Below are 18,534 nucleotides of genomic sequence, written 5' to 3' on the forward strand. Positions count from 1 at the left end.
TGGGTTACAAACATTAACAGGTCATCTGCAAAGAGAGCCAGTTTAGAATGAGTGGGGCCTACCGACACGCCTGAGATGTTGGGGTTATTGCGCAAGGCAATTGCCAGGTATTCCATGACAAGAACATAGAGAAGGGGAGATAAAGGACAGCCTTGTCATGTCATGTTCGATTGTGGATGGACAATGTAGGGTACAATGAGCCATTCACCCTAATTCTAGCTGAGGAAGAGGAGTATAGGGACATAATTCGGGATAGCATATTGGGGCCCAGACCTCTATGCGCCAGAGACATCTGGAGGAATCGCCAGTCGACCCAGTCAAATGCTTTTTTGGCATGGACCATCAAAAGGCATAGAGGGACATCATGGGTGCAAGCATAGTCAGTAAGAAGCAGAGTTTCCAAAGTGTTGTCCCTTGCTTCTCGACCACTTACAAAACCCAACTAATCAAGGTTTGTGGCGGGGGGAGCAGCGGCTGCAATCTATTTTTTTTTTTTTTTTTTTTGTATTTTGGCGTATATTTTTAAGTCTACTCCAATTAACGATATGGGTTATATTGTTTTTACAGCAAGCATCTGACTTGTATTCTCTTCAGTCACAGAAAGGTTGTCTAGCAGTTCGAGCAAAAGAGACTCTTCTTGGGGTCCTCCGCACCACCCAGCAGGAGGGTCCAGCACGAATTATTGCACACAGCGACCTGAGCCAGCAACTGTCAGAACGACTATGTGACTTGCACAATGACATCCCTCTGAGCGCTCACCCATGTGATATCACCAGCCAAGAGGACACTGATTGGAGGTTAGATTGGAATTATTCTATACGCATTCCTTTCCCTAAAACTGTTTCTAATTGGTATCTCCTTCTTCTTTTTTTTTTTTTTTTTTTTTTCTTTAAAGATCATTCCACTGCATCTTTTTCCTATTGAAACAAGATCAGTTTCATAAATAGATTTTTCCTATTTAAAAAAAAAAAAAACGTGGTCACAGTGAGGTTTGCCTTGGCTGCCTACTTAAGGTGCTTAACCTAAAAAAAATATTGGATCCTGTTCCCTTAAAGCATATTATACAGCACAGTGCTTGTGCAGGGTCTTTTGGCCCCCTGTAACACATGAAATACCTGATTGATCCTGCCTTGCTATACCCTCCCCCGTCAGTTTACATGCCTCCGTCATCAACAGCCCTGCTCCCTGCTCTCCTCTGTGCTCCTGTGTTCTCCCCCCCCCCCCTTCACCTCCCTCCCTTCCTGTCTGCTCATATCAATGCCCCCCCCCCCCCCCTCCTGCTGGTATCATATGATGATGTTAACATCCTCTCTGTTATAATAAATGATGTGCCCCACTGTATATGTTTTCTAAAAACCCCGCCGATAAATAACTTTATTCTATAGCGGCGGTCACATGACCAGCCGTCTCTCTCCTACTCTCCTCCTTCTGGCTGCCATCAGAGGGCGTTTCTCGGCCCTGCCCATTTTGCTATCAGACCTGGAGAGAAGAGAGACGGCTGGACACATGAGCACTGATCGGTGTTATAAAATAAGGTATTTGTCACAGATTTTTTTAGAAAACACATACAGCGAGGTACAGCATTTATAACAGAGGGGATGGTAGCAACAACAATATGTGGGTTAACCACTTAAAAGTAGTTGTAAAGGCAGAATGTTTTTTATCTTAATGCATTCTATGCATTAAAATAAAAATCCTTCTGTGTGCTGCAGCCCCCCCCCCAATACTTACCTGAGGTCCCTTTCTGTCCAGCGATGTCCACGAGAGTCTCAACCGTCCAAGATTTTCCTTCCTGATTGGCCATTGGCTCCCACTGCTGTCAATCAAAAACAGCTAGCCCATCGGAGGAGAGAGAGGGTGGGGCCAGGATCACAGAAGAGGGACCAGAGAAGAGGATGATCTGGGCTGCTCTGTGCAAATCCACTGCACAGAGCAGGTAAGTATAATAGGTTTATTATTTTTATAGGAAAAAAATGAGACTTCACAATCACTTTAAACCTGAATTCCAGGTGTGATCTGAATTGCATACTTGCATTGGTACAACATATTTCATATTCAGGGACTGCTGGAGAAGCTGATAATTGCTGTAGTAGCTGACGCTACTAAAGTAATAGCAGTGATCTTCCAGATCCATCGCTGAGTGATTTCCTGACACTGACTACAGGGGCTGGCTTGCTCAGCACTGCTGCCATTCGCCATTGTATTGTTTTAATTGAATGCAAGGTGTTCTTTGGATAAGATGGTGGCAAGCCTTCTCAAGCTGGAAGTTATGGTTAGGTATGCAATACAGATCTTACCTGGAGTGCAGCTTTAACATTTTACTCCCATATAGCGTCACTCATGCCCTGCTCATCCTACCACTGTGAAGCATGTAAGCAGGATCTCCTGGATTGATTGGACGCCTGGTGCCACATTCATAAAGTTGGGCTCCCAAAAGATGGCTGTGCGTGTGTATAGAAAAGCTGGTTGTCTTGGGATTCGCCAGGGAAGGCTTTATAAAACTGTTTCATGCATGTATTATCTTTTAGCATGACTTCAGTCTGTGGCTTAAGCCAGCCTCTTTTAACCAGGATGCTTTGAGGTTTCTTTAGGGGTCCCTTGGCGAAATGGCTCCAAATTGCCCAAAAAATTGTATACAAGCTAGCAGGTGGATCAAGCTTGCCTTTTAGTTATGCAAAACCACAGGTTTTCGTTACAACCTTCTAGCCGCCAGCATCCTGACAACCAGTAATGTCATTGGCTGTTAAGGAGGACATAAGGTGCCTGCACAGCATCCTTGTTGCCCCTTCACTGCCCCCCTTCATCAGCACTGGGGGTCACATTATTTGAGTAGAGGAGCGAAACGGAGTAAGAAAAGAAATGCTGGAATACTAGTCAGTACAAGTGAGCGAAGGTGTATTTGCTTTGGAAGAATAAATCTCTAATGTTGGGTGTCCAACATGTGCACCATTACAACCTTTAAGCCGTTGCGTCCTAACAACCAATGATGCGATTGGTTGGAAAGGATGGTGATGGGCTCCTGCACAGTATACTTTTTTTTTTTCACTTACTAAACTACAGACTATTGCCCTCTATGAAGATGAGGAAAGAGGAAGGTTTTCTGTAGGCCTAACACATTTTTTAGGCTAGCAACGCTGCTATTCCATAGAGCAGAGAGAAAACGTTGTCACCCCTAGAACAAGTGTGTCACTGTCAGGGTCACGAGGTGTAAAATAAAGAAAAACAAACCTAAGAAAACGAATGCAGCCACTACATCTAAGTACTGGTAACCTGCAGTTTATGAAAAATGTTGTTCTTGGCTATAGATGCACTTGGCTTTATAGTAGAATGTGGGTTGCAGGACTACTGCCAATGTTTTATATATAATAATGTTACATAATTCTTAAATCTGTTCTCTCTGCTTTGCAGGACAGAAGTCAGCAAAGAAGAGTATGACACCATGCCACCAGAGATGGCCGCCGTGCGGAGGTTTCTGTGCTGGTTAAGGTTCTGTAACTCTTTATTACAGGAGTCCCATGAGGTAAAACAAATTTTGGACTCTCTCTGTGTTTCTCTAGCACCTTTTTGCTGTATCTGAATGTATCAAGCCTAACCCTCTTTCGTTTCCTTATCACAGATGATTGCTGTGTCCATAGCAAATGCAATTACAGAAGTCTACCTGCAGGGAAAGCTCCAAGACGAACTGCTGCAAGTGTGAGTGTCAGAAATTTTTCAGCATGTAGAGGTGTGGGATATTGTGATTTTGTTATGGGGATATTGATACTGGGTGATGGATATAAAGAGAGCCAGGAAATTAGATCTTCATGTGACTTGCTGCAGCTTCTAATGCCCACTGTAAAAATTGAAATCAGAGTAAGCATTTTCAGTACAGGGGAGAGGATCCTGTACAAACTTGCCAGCAAGCTGCGTCCAGGCCAGGAAGCCTGGACATCTATTAATGGCAACATAATTGGCTTTAAAAGAGTTAGCACCAGCTGACCTTTTTTTTTTTTTTTAAAGTGTTATTATATGTTCAGCTTTAAAAAAACAAACAAAAAAAACATACAACAGATGTTATACTTACCTGCTCTGTTCAGTCGTTTTACATAGAGCAGCCCCTATCCTCTTCTTCCTGGATCCCCAAAAGCCCCCCCCCCCTTGTGCTTCTGGCTCCCCCCCCCCCCCAATAGCAAGCTGCTTGTTCTGTGACACTGGTGTGTGCTCACTCACGATTCCTGCTCTATTCGTTATTAAGACGCACAGAGCTGTGACTCAGCCTCGCCCCCTGCTTTCTCCTTATTGGCTCACTGACTGACAGCAGTGGGAGCAATTGGCTCTCACTGCTGTCTCAGCCAGTGAGGAGAGAGAGAGAGACCCGTGGCAGCCAAGGCTCTTGTGCACGTCGCTGAATTGAGAGGGAGCTCAGGTGAGTATTAGGGGGACTTTAAGTACAGTACATTGGCTAACCAAGCTCTGTAATTTGTCCAGCTTTGACATTGGTTATTCATACTGCTGTGTGATGTTGAAAACTCTCTAGCACAATGTGTTGGAAAGGGATGTGCACACATTGATAATACACAACCGTGTTTTTCCTGTAGATCAGAACTACATATTTTGAGAAGCACGGCTCTACTCACTGCTCTGCTCCAACATCTGAACTCCCCGCCATTACTGCATCAGCTTCTCATTTTCCTGCTAGGAGAGGAGAAAGGCCCAGAAAGGAGGAGTGATAAATCTCCACAGCTCCGATACCAGCTTATCCAGAGGTGCAACCATCTCTCTGATGAGGTAACCAGCTCACACCGTTACACTATTACATGCCTAGTATACTTCATTGCAACAGTGAGTCTATTTAGAAAGACCTGAAAGTGATACTAAACACACTGTTTAATTTAGATTGTCACTTCTATTTCTGTATGTGGATGATGACACTGTGTAAATTTAATTTAAAAAAATCTAAGTACCTTTTTCCTAATCAATCTACAGCTGTCACATGACCCAGCTCTTTCCCAGCCTGTCTGCAGGGAATCATAAGCAGGAGGAGCTTCTAGTCCTCTGCTGCTGGTCACATGTTCAAGATAAGAAGAAAAAAAAGCCTTTGGAATACAACAATATCAACAAACTGTTTTAAATTGTCATACAAATGTATATCTGAAATCAAATCTTAATTCTATTTTGGCAATAACCTAATGTGGGCGGATTCCGGCCAGTCACATGCTGTGTCACACCCATCCAGCCTGTGTCTTAAAATAGAATGGAGGTGAAGCCCCCATTGCGTTTAGCTGGTTAGTGGGCATGGAGGAGGGAGGGAGTGGGCTGTCATTTACCACTGTGTATACCTGCATACCTGTGACAGGGAGGAAATGCTCATCATACAAAGTCACTGAAAACTGAGCATGTCCAGAGTGCCACCCCAGCTGCAAAATACCTAGCTGAATTGGGGACTTGGACAGAAGGTGGTGATGGAGAGCAGCAGGATCAACCAGTTTTTTGCAGAATGCAGAAAATAATTCCTATAGTGTTTTCAGTGAGTAATGAACAGCATGTAATACATTTTTTATCAATAGTTTTTTTTTTTTTATGATGTGGGCTTAGTGACACTTTACAGAAAAATTCTAGGCATCTGCATATTGTACTATTCCAGAGATCTCCACTTGCTTCCGGGTCCCATGTTGAGCAGCCAGCACAGAAGGTTGTCCACTCAGCACAGGTACCATTCACAGAATGATTGGCATCTTCTGAATAAATGCAAAGCGTTCTCTGATTGGAGGAGGTGCAGAGTGTGATGTCACCACCCCACCTCTCCACCCTGTTTAATCAGAGTGCATTGCACTCATTCAGAAAATGCAAAGCATTCTCTGAATGGCGTCCGTGTCAAGCAGCCAACCTCCTGCATTTAAAGTGCAGAGTGTAGTCTCTCGGGTCCTGGAAACAAGTGGAGATCACTGGAGTAGCGGTGTCCATTTCAGTTATGTCAAGCTTCCAGGGGCATCAACCAGGTATTGTGTATATACATGGTTACAGTGTTGGCCCAAGCTGGTTCAAGTATAGCATGCTATTGTCTGTAATTCTTCTTTAAATGGTTGGTCTATCCAAAAATATTTATATATGAAGTCTGGCGGGTTTCTATGCGTGGAGAGTTTCCTCTTTTTTTTTCATGATTTACAATATAAATAAATGGAAAACCCAACTAGGAGAAGGTGGCACACTTAATAATTTGTTGTGGTATCTGCCTAGTACTATGACCACAAATGCCGATATCCTTGCCACTTTCTATAAGTTGAAAAGAAAGGCCATACATTTTATTTTTTTTCTTGTATAAACTACTATTCCCACCAACCAGCCACGTAATAGATGAACAATGATGGATAATTTTAAAAGTCCAGCCCGTGTGAGAAGGGTAAGCTGCAATATAAAGTACATTTTATTTTTTTTGAGTTTAGATACACTTTAAAATAATGTATAAGCCATTGTCTGATAGCCCTACCCTCTCCTCCTTGCCGTTGTCTGCCTTATAGCTACCTGAGACAGCCAAATAAACACACTGAGGAAAAAGTCCTATCCGTTCAAAAAGCATGACTTTTTTTTCTTTTTTTTTTTCAGATCAGTCTCACCACAATGCGCCTGTTTGAAGAGATGTTCCAGTCATCTGATGAGATGGCCCTTAACAGTCTGGTGCTCCGTAACCTGGAGAATCGGCATTACCTATCGGGGGGAAGTGAAGAGAGCCGAGTGCAGGATATGGAATCCTTTGAAGGCACAGAGTAAGTTACTGCATTGTTAGAGATGGTAATGAAAGGGCCAGTTCACACCACAAACACAGACAGGATTCTTTTCTGCATGCGTGTTTTTGATGCAGTCCGGTGCATTTTTCTCCCTATTTTTTTCTTAACCTTCAATAAGACCGGGGTAGATGGGAAGATTTTGTGGAATGTAGAGGGATCCCTGTACCATCTGGAAAGGATTTTAAAATTCTTCTCCTGCGAGTAACAGGAGATAGAGGATTTGTGTGCGAAGTGGAACGCAGTCTGCCAATCCGCTCTGGAAAGGGTTTTTCCCAGGTCTGCTGACCACATCCTAGTGTAAGGGGGTAGGTCATCCTGTATGACGGCTTGAAATAAGCCGTGGGGGAAGTAGATGTTTGGGCATATCATGGAGGGAGCTTAACCGTTCAAATTCAGAAAGCAGACGATGTATTTGAGAGGAGAGGAATAGGTGTTTTGCAAAGGAGGCCAAGTGTAGAGAATTGAGCCAGTCTCGGGTATCCTCAGGGAAGATCGGGGTCCCAAGTTCTGGGCAGATGAAAGTATGGGCTTGGGGCCAGGAGGAGCGGTGGAATGAATCCAATGTAGGGACCCCGTTGCCCTGGGGAAGGGCTGGATTGTCAAATAGGGAGGGTAGGGGAGAGGGATCTGAGGAGAGGACCTCACATAGTCCCCTCCAATACCAGAGTGTGAGGACAGCGGTGGTTAGAGGCGAAGCGCAGGATAGGCTGGAGAACCTATTTTTATAACCCCATAGGAGGGCATGTAAATCAACTGGAGCCAGATCTTGCTTGACCATTACAGAGGCTTTTTGAAAAGGGCGTGGGAACTATACGCGAGCCATAAGTAGCTTTGTAGTATAAATTCCTGTAGTTTCGGGCGGGTGAGCAGTTTGTAGTTTAGATAGTCCCTGGTTCCAGATAAAGCGGATGAAGAGGGAACTTAGGACTTAGGAAAAAAAGGATTTAGGAATTAGTATGGGTACAGTTTGGAAAAGATTTTTAATGGTGGGCGGGCAAAGGACAAATAAACAAGGGAATGGTAAGACCCAGAGGGTATGCCCCAGGGAGCACTGTAGTGGGGTGTCCAGGAAAGATTGAGAAATTAGAAAGTAGTCTAATCTGTTGTACGAGTTATGGGCTATAGAAAAATATCTGTAATCTTTCTCAGTGGGGTGGTGTATGCACCAGACATCTACCAAGTGATGTGTGAGTGCAGTAGGGATATGAGAGAGAGGATGCGGTCATGGAAGACTTACCAGAGGATGTGTCGGCAGACGGGGACAGAGCAACATTAACCACTTCAGCTCTGGAAGAATTTACCCCCTTCCTGACCAGAGCACTTTTGGCTATACAGCACTGCGTTGCATTAACTGAAAATTGCGCGGTCGTGCGACTTTGCACCAAAAAAAAATTGACGTCCTTTTTTTTTTTTTTTTTTTTTTTCCCCACAAATGGAGCTTTCTTTTGTTGGTATTTGATCACCTCTGTGGTTTTAATTTTTTGCGCTATAAAGAATAAAAAAAGACACAATTTTGAAAAAACAATATTTTTTACTTTTTGCTATAATAAATATCCCCCAAAAATATCTAAAAAAATAATAATTTATTTCTCAGTTTAGGCCGATATGTATTCGTCTACATATTTTTGGTAAAAAAATCTCTAAGCGTATATTGATTGGTTTGCGCAAAAGTTATAGCGTCTACAAAATAGGGGATAGATTTATGGCATTTTTTTTTTTTATTCCCTTCCTTTTTTTTAAGTAATCTGTGTTTTTTATCGTGCCTGCGGACACATCGGACACTTTTGACACTATTTTGGGACCATTGTCATTTATACAGTGATCAGTGCTATAAAAAAGCACTGATTACTGTGTAAATGACACTAGCAGGGAACGGGTTAAACACTAGGGGTTGATCAAGTGGTTAAGTGTGTCCTAGGGAGTGATTATAACTGTGCGGGGGATGGGCTCACTACAACATGACATAGATCACTGCTCCAGATGACAGTGAGCAGTAGATTCCTGTCATGTTGCTAGGCAGAACAGGGAAATGCCTTGTTTACAGTGTCACGATCGCGGACCCCCTGGCGGACATCAATGCCGGGTCTTAAAGGGGACAAACAGGTACGCCCATTTGCGCAGCCATGCTGTTGTGCCAACGTACATCGTCGTGCGCTGGTCGGCAAGCAGTTAAGATCACCTCCAACAATGACGCAGGGACCCCCGGAGGAAGATAGTCTGGTGAGAGTGGAGGAAAGAAAGCGAGCCTGGTCCGTATTAGGAGCGTAGACATTGGCCACTGTAAAGAGAAAATTATTTAGTTTCAATTTCAGAAATCTAAAGCAATCATCGTCATCAATGTAGAACTCAAGAAATTCAGGATGAAAATATCTAATGCAATGGAGACTCCTTTGGACTTAGCTTGGGGGTTAGTGCCATGGAACCACTTGGGATAGTAGCGGTTATGGACTATTGGTACTGAGCCAGAGCGAAAATGCGTCTCCTGTAGTAGCAGGATACTGGATCGCATTTTGTGGAAGTGGTAAAGGATCTGGCTGTGCTTCTCTGGGGTGCTGAATGCCCTACAATTATAGGAATGCGGGTTGGGGGGGAGGGGAGTGGATATGGGCCCTTCGGGTGCCAATTTCTCCCAGCAGTGGGAAGGGAAGAGAGGGGAGGAAAACTGGTGAGGATAGGTAAAAGAAAAAGCAGCTTGAGGATATAGAAAAAAAAAAAAGTCTCAGGCCTCAGTGTCAATAATGTAACAACAGAGGGGTTTGAGGTATACCTGACCACTGAGGGCAGAGACCAGAAAAGCAGAGGGAAGAGAAAAAATGGAGAGTAGGCCACTAGGTGGCACCAAACAGTCAAAAACAAATGGACATAATAAGGTACTATAGGGGACATTTCTGGACCAAGAACAATAAGGGGGGGGGGGTGTAAGTGGGAGGCATGGAGAGGCCCACAGGGCCCAGTCTCCACAGGGCAGCGGGTAAACTGGAACATAAATATATGCCATGGAAGAGTAATAGTCATGAGAAACAAAACAAAAGATGGCAAAGGCATAAAATGACAAACTCCTTCTATATAGGTATACAAGCATTACAACAACATGAGGATCATGGCGAGACCCGGATACCATGCGATGGCATTGAAAAGGAAAAAAAAAGGACATATCCATAAGCATAGCATCCAGGTGTCGCTGTCAGGGAGATAAAGTGACATTGATCTAATATCATGCAATAGAGGGGGGATAAAACCGTTAACAACGTAAACCTGAAAATAAGCATTAGAACGTAGATATTATTATAAGTGAACTTGTCAGCGAAACATGGGCCAAGAGTTTGTCCCTGAAAATCAAATAGTAAGATGCAAAAAACAATGAACATTATGCAAAACATTAAGTGGGGATTCACAGGCATATTTACACCGGAGATCCAGGGAAATCTCAGGAAACAGTCCTGCTAAACTGGGACAGACGATCGACCAGTCAGGGCAAGTCAATCATCCGGGTCCTTGTGCGAAGAGGATCTGGAGCGTCGTTTGCGGCCTTGTTTTTGCCACTGTGGTAGGAAAGGCAGACCAGAGGTGGCTGAGTGGAAAGGCCAGTCAAGCAGGGAAACGTGCGGGAGTCCCAGGGTGCCAAGGAACGCAGGAAGGTCTCCAAGAGTGTGAAAACTGTCTGTCTGTCTTTCCCTCATGGTGGACTCGTAGTCGGAATGGGAAACACCACTGGTATTTCATCTGGTGTGATTGCAGGAGTTGCGTGAGTGGCTTCAGAGCTTTCCTCATGGTCAAAGTCTGGTGGAAGAGGTCTGGGAGAAGCATCACCCGAGTATCGTTGAAGTGGATAGAATCCTGTGTGCTTGCAGCACGCATAATGGCTTCCTTGATGTTGTAAAAGTGAACCCTGCAGAGAGTATCACCCACAAATGAGGGGTCAAGTTTTCTGGGGCCGGATGTTTTATGAACACAGTCAAGTTCAAGGGCAGGGGCAAAAGCTGATTGAAAATGGATGACACGGCCTGAGGGAGATCTTTGGGTTCAACTGACTCAGGTATTCCACAGACGAGGATATTATTGCGCCTATTTTTATTCTCAATGTCATCTTGTTGGTAAGAGAGGTGCTGCAGCATGACTGTGTGAGTGTTGAGGATTTCTTAATGTGATTGCACAGCCACATTGCGGTCCTCTGTGGTGTTTTCTATATTCGCAAAATGGGCACCAATGGTTTTTTTTGAGGTCTGAGATCTCCTGCTTGTGTCTTTTTGATCAGTTTTACACACTGCTCAAAGTCAGCCTTTATGAGGAGAGAGCGGATATAGCTATGCAGGGATTTCGTTTGGGATACCATGTCCCATCTGTCCTCGGATCCCAGGGAGGTGTTGAAGTGGCTTCTGGATCGTCTATTACAGCGATCCTGGTCTCCAGGAGGTGGATGGCGACCCTGCACAGAGTCCAGGGTTGACTCAGAGTGGGCTGGGGATGGAGGCGCTGGCACCATCTTGAATTCAGGCCGGCGCTGGGCCGTGGCAGAGGATTGGGTGAAAAAATGCCCCATATCACCCCCTGGTGAGACACGGTCCTCTTCTGGTCTTTGTACTTATTCGTCCACATTGCTCCCATGGGGAAGGAGTTTCGTGTCGTGTAGGAGCTCTGTGGAGCCGCAGGATCCTGGAGCCGATGCCCTGATGGGTTTTACTTCCTCTTTATTCCACTGCAAAGTAAAATCATGATGCATACTAGCCCATTATGTGCTACTCACATGCAAACAAAATCCACAATGTCCCTGCTGGTGGCCGCGTCCATCTTCACTTCACTTCTCTTCCTTCCGGGGCCATGGACTCTGGCTCTGTGACTGGCCGGAGCCGTGTGATGTCACTTTCAGGCATGTGCACGGGTGCTGACAGTCCCACCATGGGCCCTATAGAGATGGCACAGTCGTGCCCTTTAGTGTGCATGCGCTGATGACTTCAGTACAAGCGCATATGATAAATATCTCCTAAACCGTGCAAGTAAGCCTTATTATAGGCTTACCTGTAGGTAAAAATGGTCTGTAAGGGTTTACAACCACTTTAAGGTGGCTGAAGACCGCCAGCTGGAGAAGATGCCGATGAGGGACCTTGTGGAACTCCAACTATTGTTAAGGCGAGTATTATTTTGACTTTAGTTCCACTTTAAACATCCGTTATGATCCCTCCCTCTGACCCAATAACAGGCTTGGTGCCTGGTAATTGGCCACTCATTGTGCAAGAAAAACGAGAAAGCTACTTGCCCCCCATACCCAAGAAATACCCTTTTCTGCAGGCAAAGCACAGGTTTACATTAAGAACTGAAGATTTTATGAAAAACACACACACACACACACACACACACACACACACACACACACACACACACACACACACACACACACACACACACACACACACACACACACACACACACACAGCAGTCTATTTTATAAGAAGTCGCATAGCCATTGGTCCAGCAAATCTGCCTCTGTATATTGATTCTCAGTGAATTGTCCTTCCATGAGAAATGTTTTTTTATTTTTTGTTTTTTGTTCCTAAATATCTTGGAAATATTTTCCACATTTGGGGGTTTTTAAGGTTTGGTCAAATTTACTTGACCAAAAGAGACGGGGTAATAAATTCCTGCTCTAGTCTGCAGCCTATAATGGCTTTGCACAGTGCTTTACTCACTGAGGAAGCCATTTGTTTTCTGGCTGTCATGGTTATATGTGTGGATGGTCCTGAATGGTGGCCTATGGTGTGGCGGAAAAGTTTGAAGATGTTCCTTATGGTCAGAAAGCGACTGTAGATAATATGATCTATAGTTTACTCTTCTAATATATGCAATGGATATTTATGCTTAAACTTTACTAATGTAATTATCGCCTACAGTGAGCTTGAAGAAGACCCGTATTTCACAGATGGGCTCCCGGATACAGGTCTGCCGATGATGGGAAGAAGCCAGAGAAGTCACGGAGAGTCCCGGGGGGCTGAGCAAAGCATGAGAAGGTGAGGAGGCACAGCAGGTGGTAAGGGTTAAGTGAAAAATGTCACTCTGCGCACCAGTAGTAAACAAAACTAAAGCTGCAAGCATGAAAGTTAAAAATCACTCAACATATATGTATAAAAATATGCTGCACTGATTCATATAGCAAAAAAACATTAAAGTGGTTGTTAAGCTACCTATAACAAATCCTGTAAGGCTCGGTTCACACAGGGACGACCCGTCAGGCGACTTAGCCGCCTGACAAGTCACGTCCTGCTCTATGCAATGGAACCGTTCTAATCGGAGCGACTCAAGTCGCTCCGACTTAGAAAAAGGTTCCTGTAGGACTTTTGGGGCGACTTGCATTGACTTCTATACAAAAGTCATTTCACAAGCTGCCGCTAAAGTCGGATCCCGGTCGCCTGAGGCAGTCGCGCTGCAAGTCGTGCTGCCTCAGTGTGAACGGGCTCTAATCCCCTTTCTTACATGAAGATCTAATGTGCAGTGTGTGTGTGTTTTGTAAAAATGATTCGGCGAAATACCTTATTTACAGTGCCGCGGGGTGCTCACGTGACCTGACGGTGCTCTACCTCCTTGATCCGAACACTACACTGGGTGGGGTTGTGTTTCCCCACTGATGTCAGCCAGAGGGGGAGAGGGAGAAAGGATGAAGGAGTGTCAGGGCTGGGCTCAGCCCTTCCTTCTATAAACTGGCCGCTCAGCTGTAGGCTAATTGCCAGCTCCCATCTCTCCACAGTTGCTCACCTATTGATGATATCCTGCTATTCAGTCCTGCCTACTTAAGCCGCCCAGCCCGATCTCTGCCTTCACTTTGGTCAACATCAAGAGACCATCTCCTGCGTTACTGCTAAAGATTTACTTGGCTGACATTCCTTCTGGCTCCAGATCCTGCTTGCTGTTCCACTACACTGTTCCCTAGCTTCCTGACTTTCTGGCTTGTCTGACTATCTGTTTTGGTTACTGAGCTTTGGCTATGTTTTGACTACGTTCTATTTACTTTTATTATTAAACAAGTGTGATTTTAACTGTACTTCTGTCTCTGTCTGATTCATGGTTTCTGACAAGGAGGCATGTAAACTGACCATGGTAATCGGGGGGATCAGCAGCCAAGATTACCATGGTCAGCACACCAAGGGGGACATAGGAACTGGCAGGATCAACCAGGTTTTAGAACATAGAGAGGGACAAATGACACGGCACATGCACTGTGCTTTGTATCCTACTGTAAAGATCAGGATTATATAATTTTATTTTTTGGGGGTTACAACCACTTTAACATAAAGTACTAAATACATTTAAATCATAATTTTGTCATAGATATGTGTAGTTATAATCCAACATCACCAGATAACAGCACCAGAATGACGAAACACATAGGCTTGGTAGCACCCTGCAAGAGAGCTAGGTTTCCTGGAGCCAGAGGTATTTGTATATTGCCAATGTTAGAGCCATCTACCGGAGCAGCATTGAAATGGGTTTTAAATGGATATTGGCATTTTTATTGAGCTGCTATTTGAGTGCATTTATTTTTTATTTTTTTGTCTTAAAATAAAAAATATCTTAGTGAGCACTATGCCAGTTTTTGTTTCCTTTTAATAACTGACCCATGCTTTATTACCTGAGCTTAGAGGATTGCTGAAATTACCAAGTGAGAGTTCTGCGGAGGATGGCTTGGGCCTTGGGAGAGTGTAGCTGGCTTTATGGAGTCTGATTGATTTGATTAAAGGCACAATAAGACCTTTGCAATGATGGTCAATCCATAAGGTGAGATGGCGTGGCCTGGTGATGTGCTAGAGCAGACGTGTGCTCTGTGAGCTCCGAGGCCGACACCGAGAAAAATACCTAAAATCATCCAAAAATCCATATTTTTGCTACCTGAGCGATGGGCCGGCGGACGGGCAAGTCTCTGCCCAAGAAAGGAGCCTCGACGGGGTCAATTAAACGATTCCTTTCCGTGGAACCGGACGAGGTGGAGGAGCAGGACGACCTAGGCCGCAAGCCGCGGGGTGGAGTAGATCTCGCCTCCCGCGATGGGCCGGACCGGAGGTCGCGCTCGCCTGAGTCCTCGGCAGGCTCGGGCGATGAAGGGGAGCAACATCCTTCCGCCGGAGCGGCGCCGAGAGTGAGCGGTCTCCCTACCACCTCCGATCTCGCCTCCATGCTTCTGAACCTCGAGCAGGTCATTAAGAAGGAGGTCTCCGCAGTTCGTTCGGATCTCTCGCAAGTATTGGTTCGTGTCGAAGAGTTGGAACAACGTCTAGATCGCCACGCAAACGCTATCCGATCCTTACAGGCGACTACACGACAACTTGCCATTTTGCATCGTACGACCGTTTACAGGATCGAAGATCAAGAGAATCGTAACAGACGTAATAACGTTCGGATTAGGGGACTTCCCGAAGCGACTGGGGACGACGACCTGTTACCGTCCGTTCGGGGCATTTTCAACAGTCTTCTGGGCCGAGCACCGGACGCCCCCTTGAAGATTGACCGGGTGCACAGGGCACTCCGACCACGCAATCTTGCTACAGACGTCCCACGGGACATCATTTGCCGGATCCACCATTATCCTGAAAAGGAACTGATTATGCAGAAAGCTAGGGGAGCTAATCCGTTTGATTTTCATGGAGCGATGTTATCCTTTTTCCCGGACCTAGCTAAGGAAACCTTGGATCGACGCAGGGCCCTACGACCCCTCACGGAACTGCTTCGGGCGGCGTCCATTAAATATAAGTGGGGCTTCCCTGCGGCCTTGATCGCCTCTAGAGATGGCAGAACCGCAATACTTCGATTCCCGGAGGAGCTGCCCAAATTCTGCACGGATATGTCCGTTCCTATCCCGGAGCTGCCTGGATGGCAGGACGGCATCCCGCCCCTGCCCGCAGGGGCCGACCAGGGCTGGCAGAGAGTGAGCCGTGCCCGCCGCACTTCTGCACCTGATTACCGCCCTTGAACTGGCAACCTGCCCTTCAACTAGTTTACCTGTTCAGGATGTCTACTTGCATTTGTGGGACATACCGCCTGAGCGCAATTGGGGGGGCTCCCTTACCAAGTTTGTGCGAGGAAGCTGACCGCCTCTGGCGACAACGAGTTTTTGCAATGGCCACGGCTGTGTCATCCTTGGCCATGTGGCCCATACCCCGGTACATCCTTGGGGGCCTCAGTCTGGATGCGAACATTGCTGTTCTTTTGCCTTATTTAATGGCGTGTTATTTTTCCATCTCCTTCTCTGTGCCTTTGGAGCGTGACTGACTCGCGGTACCCCCCCCCCCCCCATTGTGTATCTTACCGCCTTAGCTTCATACCCATATTGTTCTTTCCAGGCGTTTTACCGTTTTATGTTTTGGATGATGTTATCTCTAGATTTTTATGCCTTGGTGCCGGCACCGGACCGCGGGGCGCTACTTTGGACCTTTATGGTGTGGTTTGCGCCCGGCTGCCTGAGTCCCGTCTCCCCCTTTTTGAGCGGGGGCTGCCCGGCGCGGGGCCCTGGCGTCCGTTCCCCTGTTGGGGTGGCGGGCGTGGGGGCCCTGTGGCGGTCACGCGGCCCGCTCTCGCACGGCATGGAAATGCGTGCACTACTAGCTGTTCTCCGACAGCACCTTTTTTGGTTCATTTTGTTTTTCCCACTAAGGTGGGGTCTTTCATTTTCTTGTTGCCTTTCCTTCTCCTTTCCTTTTCTCTTTCACCTTTCTTGTCTATTGCCTCCACCTCCTCTGATCCCCTCCCCCCTATTTGGCGGCAGACCGCCTCTGTTTTGAATCGGTAATGTTGTGGTGATCGCGGTTCCTCCTCCTGAGACCCCATGGCTACTGTGAACCTTGTATCTTTTAATGTAAGGGGCCTTCACGCCCCGGGGAAGAGACACAACTTATATAGGGAGCTGGACCGTTTGCGGGGGGACGTGGTCTTCCTCCAGGAGACCCACCTCACGCAGACGACTCGAGTTAGACTGCACTCACCGAAGTACCCCACGTGGTACTACAGCCTCTCCGACATTTCTAAAGCAAAAGGTGTGGCCATTGGGATTCGTAGGGGAACCGCGTTCACGTTTGAGGAAATGTTGTGTGATCCTGCGGGTCGTTTTCTGTTTCTGCGGGGCACCCTGGGCAGCATGCAGTGTACTTTGGCCACCTTATACTCCCCTAACAAAAACCAGGTGCATTTTCTGGCTTCCACACTCAACTCCCTGCGGAATTTTGCACGTGGATGCATTCTTCTAGCGGGCGATTTTAATGTTCCCTTGGAACCTACTGTGGACACCTCCTAGAGGTGGTTCCTCGCTTTCCGGCAGGGGAGTGAGGTATATACGTTCTCGACTCCATGATCTACAGTTGATGGATGTCTGGAGAATTAATCACCTGTGGGAAAGGGACTTTACCTACTTTTCTCCGGTGCACCAAACCTACTCTAGAATAGATTTATGCTTCATTGATCACCAGCACCTCCCGCTCATAGTGAAGTCAAGCATTGACTCATCCCCCATTTCGGACCATGCTCCGATTTCCTTAACCATTAGCGTGGCGTCCGTACCCCTGAAATCCACTAACTGGAAGTTGAACGAGGAACTCCTAGCCGAAGAGGCGGATAAAAAGGTGATGGGTGACAGTTTGGAGTTTTATTTTAAGACTAATGTCAGTCCTGAAGTTTCACCGGGAGTGCTATGGGAGGCCCACAAGGTGTATATTAGGGGAAAGTTCATGGAATTGGGTTCTAGGAAAAAGAGAGAGCGCTTAACTCAACAGTCCGACTTGTTGCGTGATATCACAGACTTAGAACGCCGGCATAAGCTGAACCAGACTCCGGCCCTTTTTCACGCCTTAACGGAAAAACGGGAGACCCTGAAGTCCCTCCTTCATTTAGATCACAAGCGACGCGCGCGGATAGTAGCTCACCGATTTTATGAGTGGGGAGATAAGCCCAGTAGGCTGTTGGCCAACTCGGTGCGACAGCGTAAGAACGCGGCGTTTATTGCCAAAGTTAAGACCCCCTCGGGAGACCTGGTGTTCGAGACCCCCCGTATAGCCAAGACATTCAGGGACTTTTATCAGCGCCTGTATCAGGTACACCAGGGTGTCCATGACAGAGAGGCTCGGGGACGCCTTATTGGGGACTATCTGGCCCGTGCCGCCCTCCCGAAACTCTCCGAGGAGGTTTTGGCTTCCTTGGAGGGGGAGTTTACGGCTGCGGAGCTCCTGGGCGCCATGAAAGCTATGGCGCGCGGTAAGGCACCGGGACCAGACGGCCTCACGGTATCTTATTATAGAGCGTACGCTGACATACTGTTGCCGTATTTGACCAGATATGCTAACGTGACCTCGGACGGCGGGGACCTTCGCCCGGAGACCACTCATGCTCACATCACGGTATTACCCAAGGAGGGCAAGGACCCTAGTGACTGCGCGAGCTACCGCCCTATTTCGCTCTTGAATATTGATGCGAAGATTTATGCTAAAGCCATAGCGAATAGGCTGCTCCCCTTGGTGCCACAGTGGATTTCACGGGATCAGACAGGATTCATCCCCGGGAGGGAAGCAAGGGATAATTCTCTCCGCACACTTTCCTTGATGGCTTATGTGCGGCGGACTTCCCAGCCCACCCTGTTACTTTCCACGGATGCTGAGAGGGCGTTTGACAGGGTGGACTGGGACTTCCTTATGGCTACGCTGGCACACTTGGGTATAGGACCCACTTTGCGCTCCAAAATAGCGGCGTTGTACCACTGCCCCACAGCTCAGATATGGATTAACGGTACCCTTAGTGACCCCTT

At 46.5% G+C, this 18,534-nt stretch overlaps 1 protein-coding gene across 2 annotated transcripts in view; it reads left to right on the top strand.

Moving 5' to 3' along the window:
* Positions 1-18,534, top strand: part of FHIP2B (FHF complex subunit HOOK interacting protein 2B) — a 55,772-nt gene that overhangs the window by 17,929 nt on the left and 19,309 nt on the right. For both annotated transcript variants that reach the window (XM_077469822.1, XM_077469823.1), the window contains exons 7-12: positions 595-797; positions 3,409-3,520; positions 3,617-3,693; positions 4,578-4,767; positions 6,583-6,743; positions 12,650-12,766. In XM_077469822.1, the coding sequence (XP_077325948.1) occupies positions 595-797; positions 3,409-3,520; positions 3,617-3,693; positions 4,578-4,767; positions 6,583-6,743; positions 12,650-12,766 (860 nt within the window). The remainder of the gene's footprint in view (positions 1-594; positions 798-3,408; positions 3,521-3,616; positions 3,694-4,577; positions 4,768-6,582; positions 6,744-12,649; positions 12,767-18,534) is intronic.

Source organism: Lithobates pipiens, unplaced genomic scaffold, assembly GCF_037356315.1.
Source record: "Lithobates pipiens isolate NorthernLeopardFrog02 unplaced genomic scaffold, aLitPip1_a1.2 Scaffold_8, whole genome shotgun sequence".
Classification (NCBI taxonomy): Eukaryota; Metazoa; Chordata; class Amphibia; order Anura; family Ranidae; genus Lithobates; species Lithobates pipiens.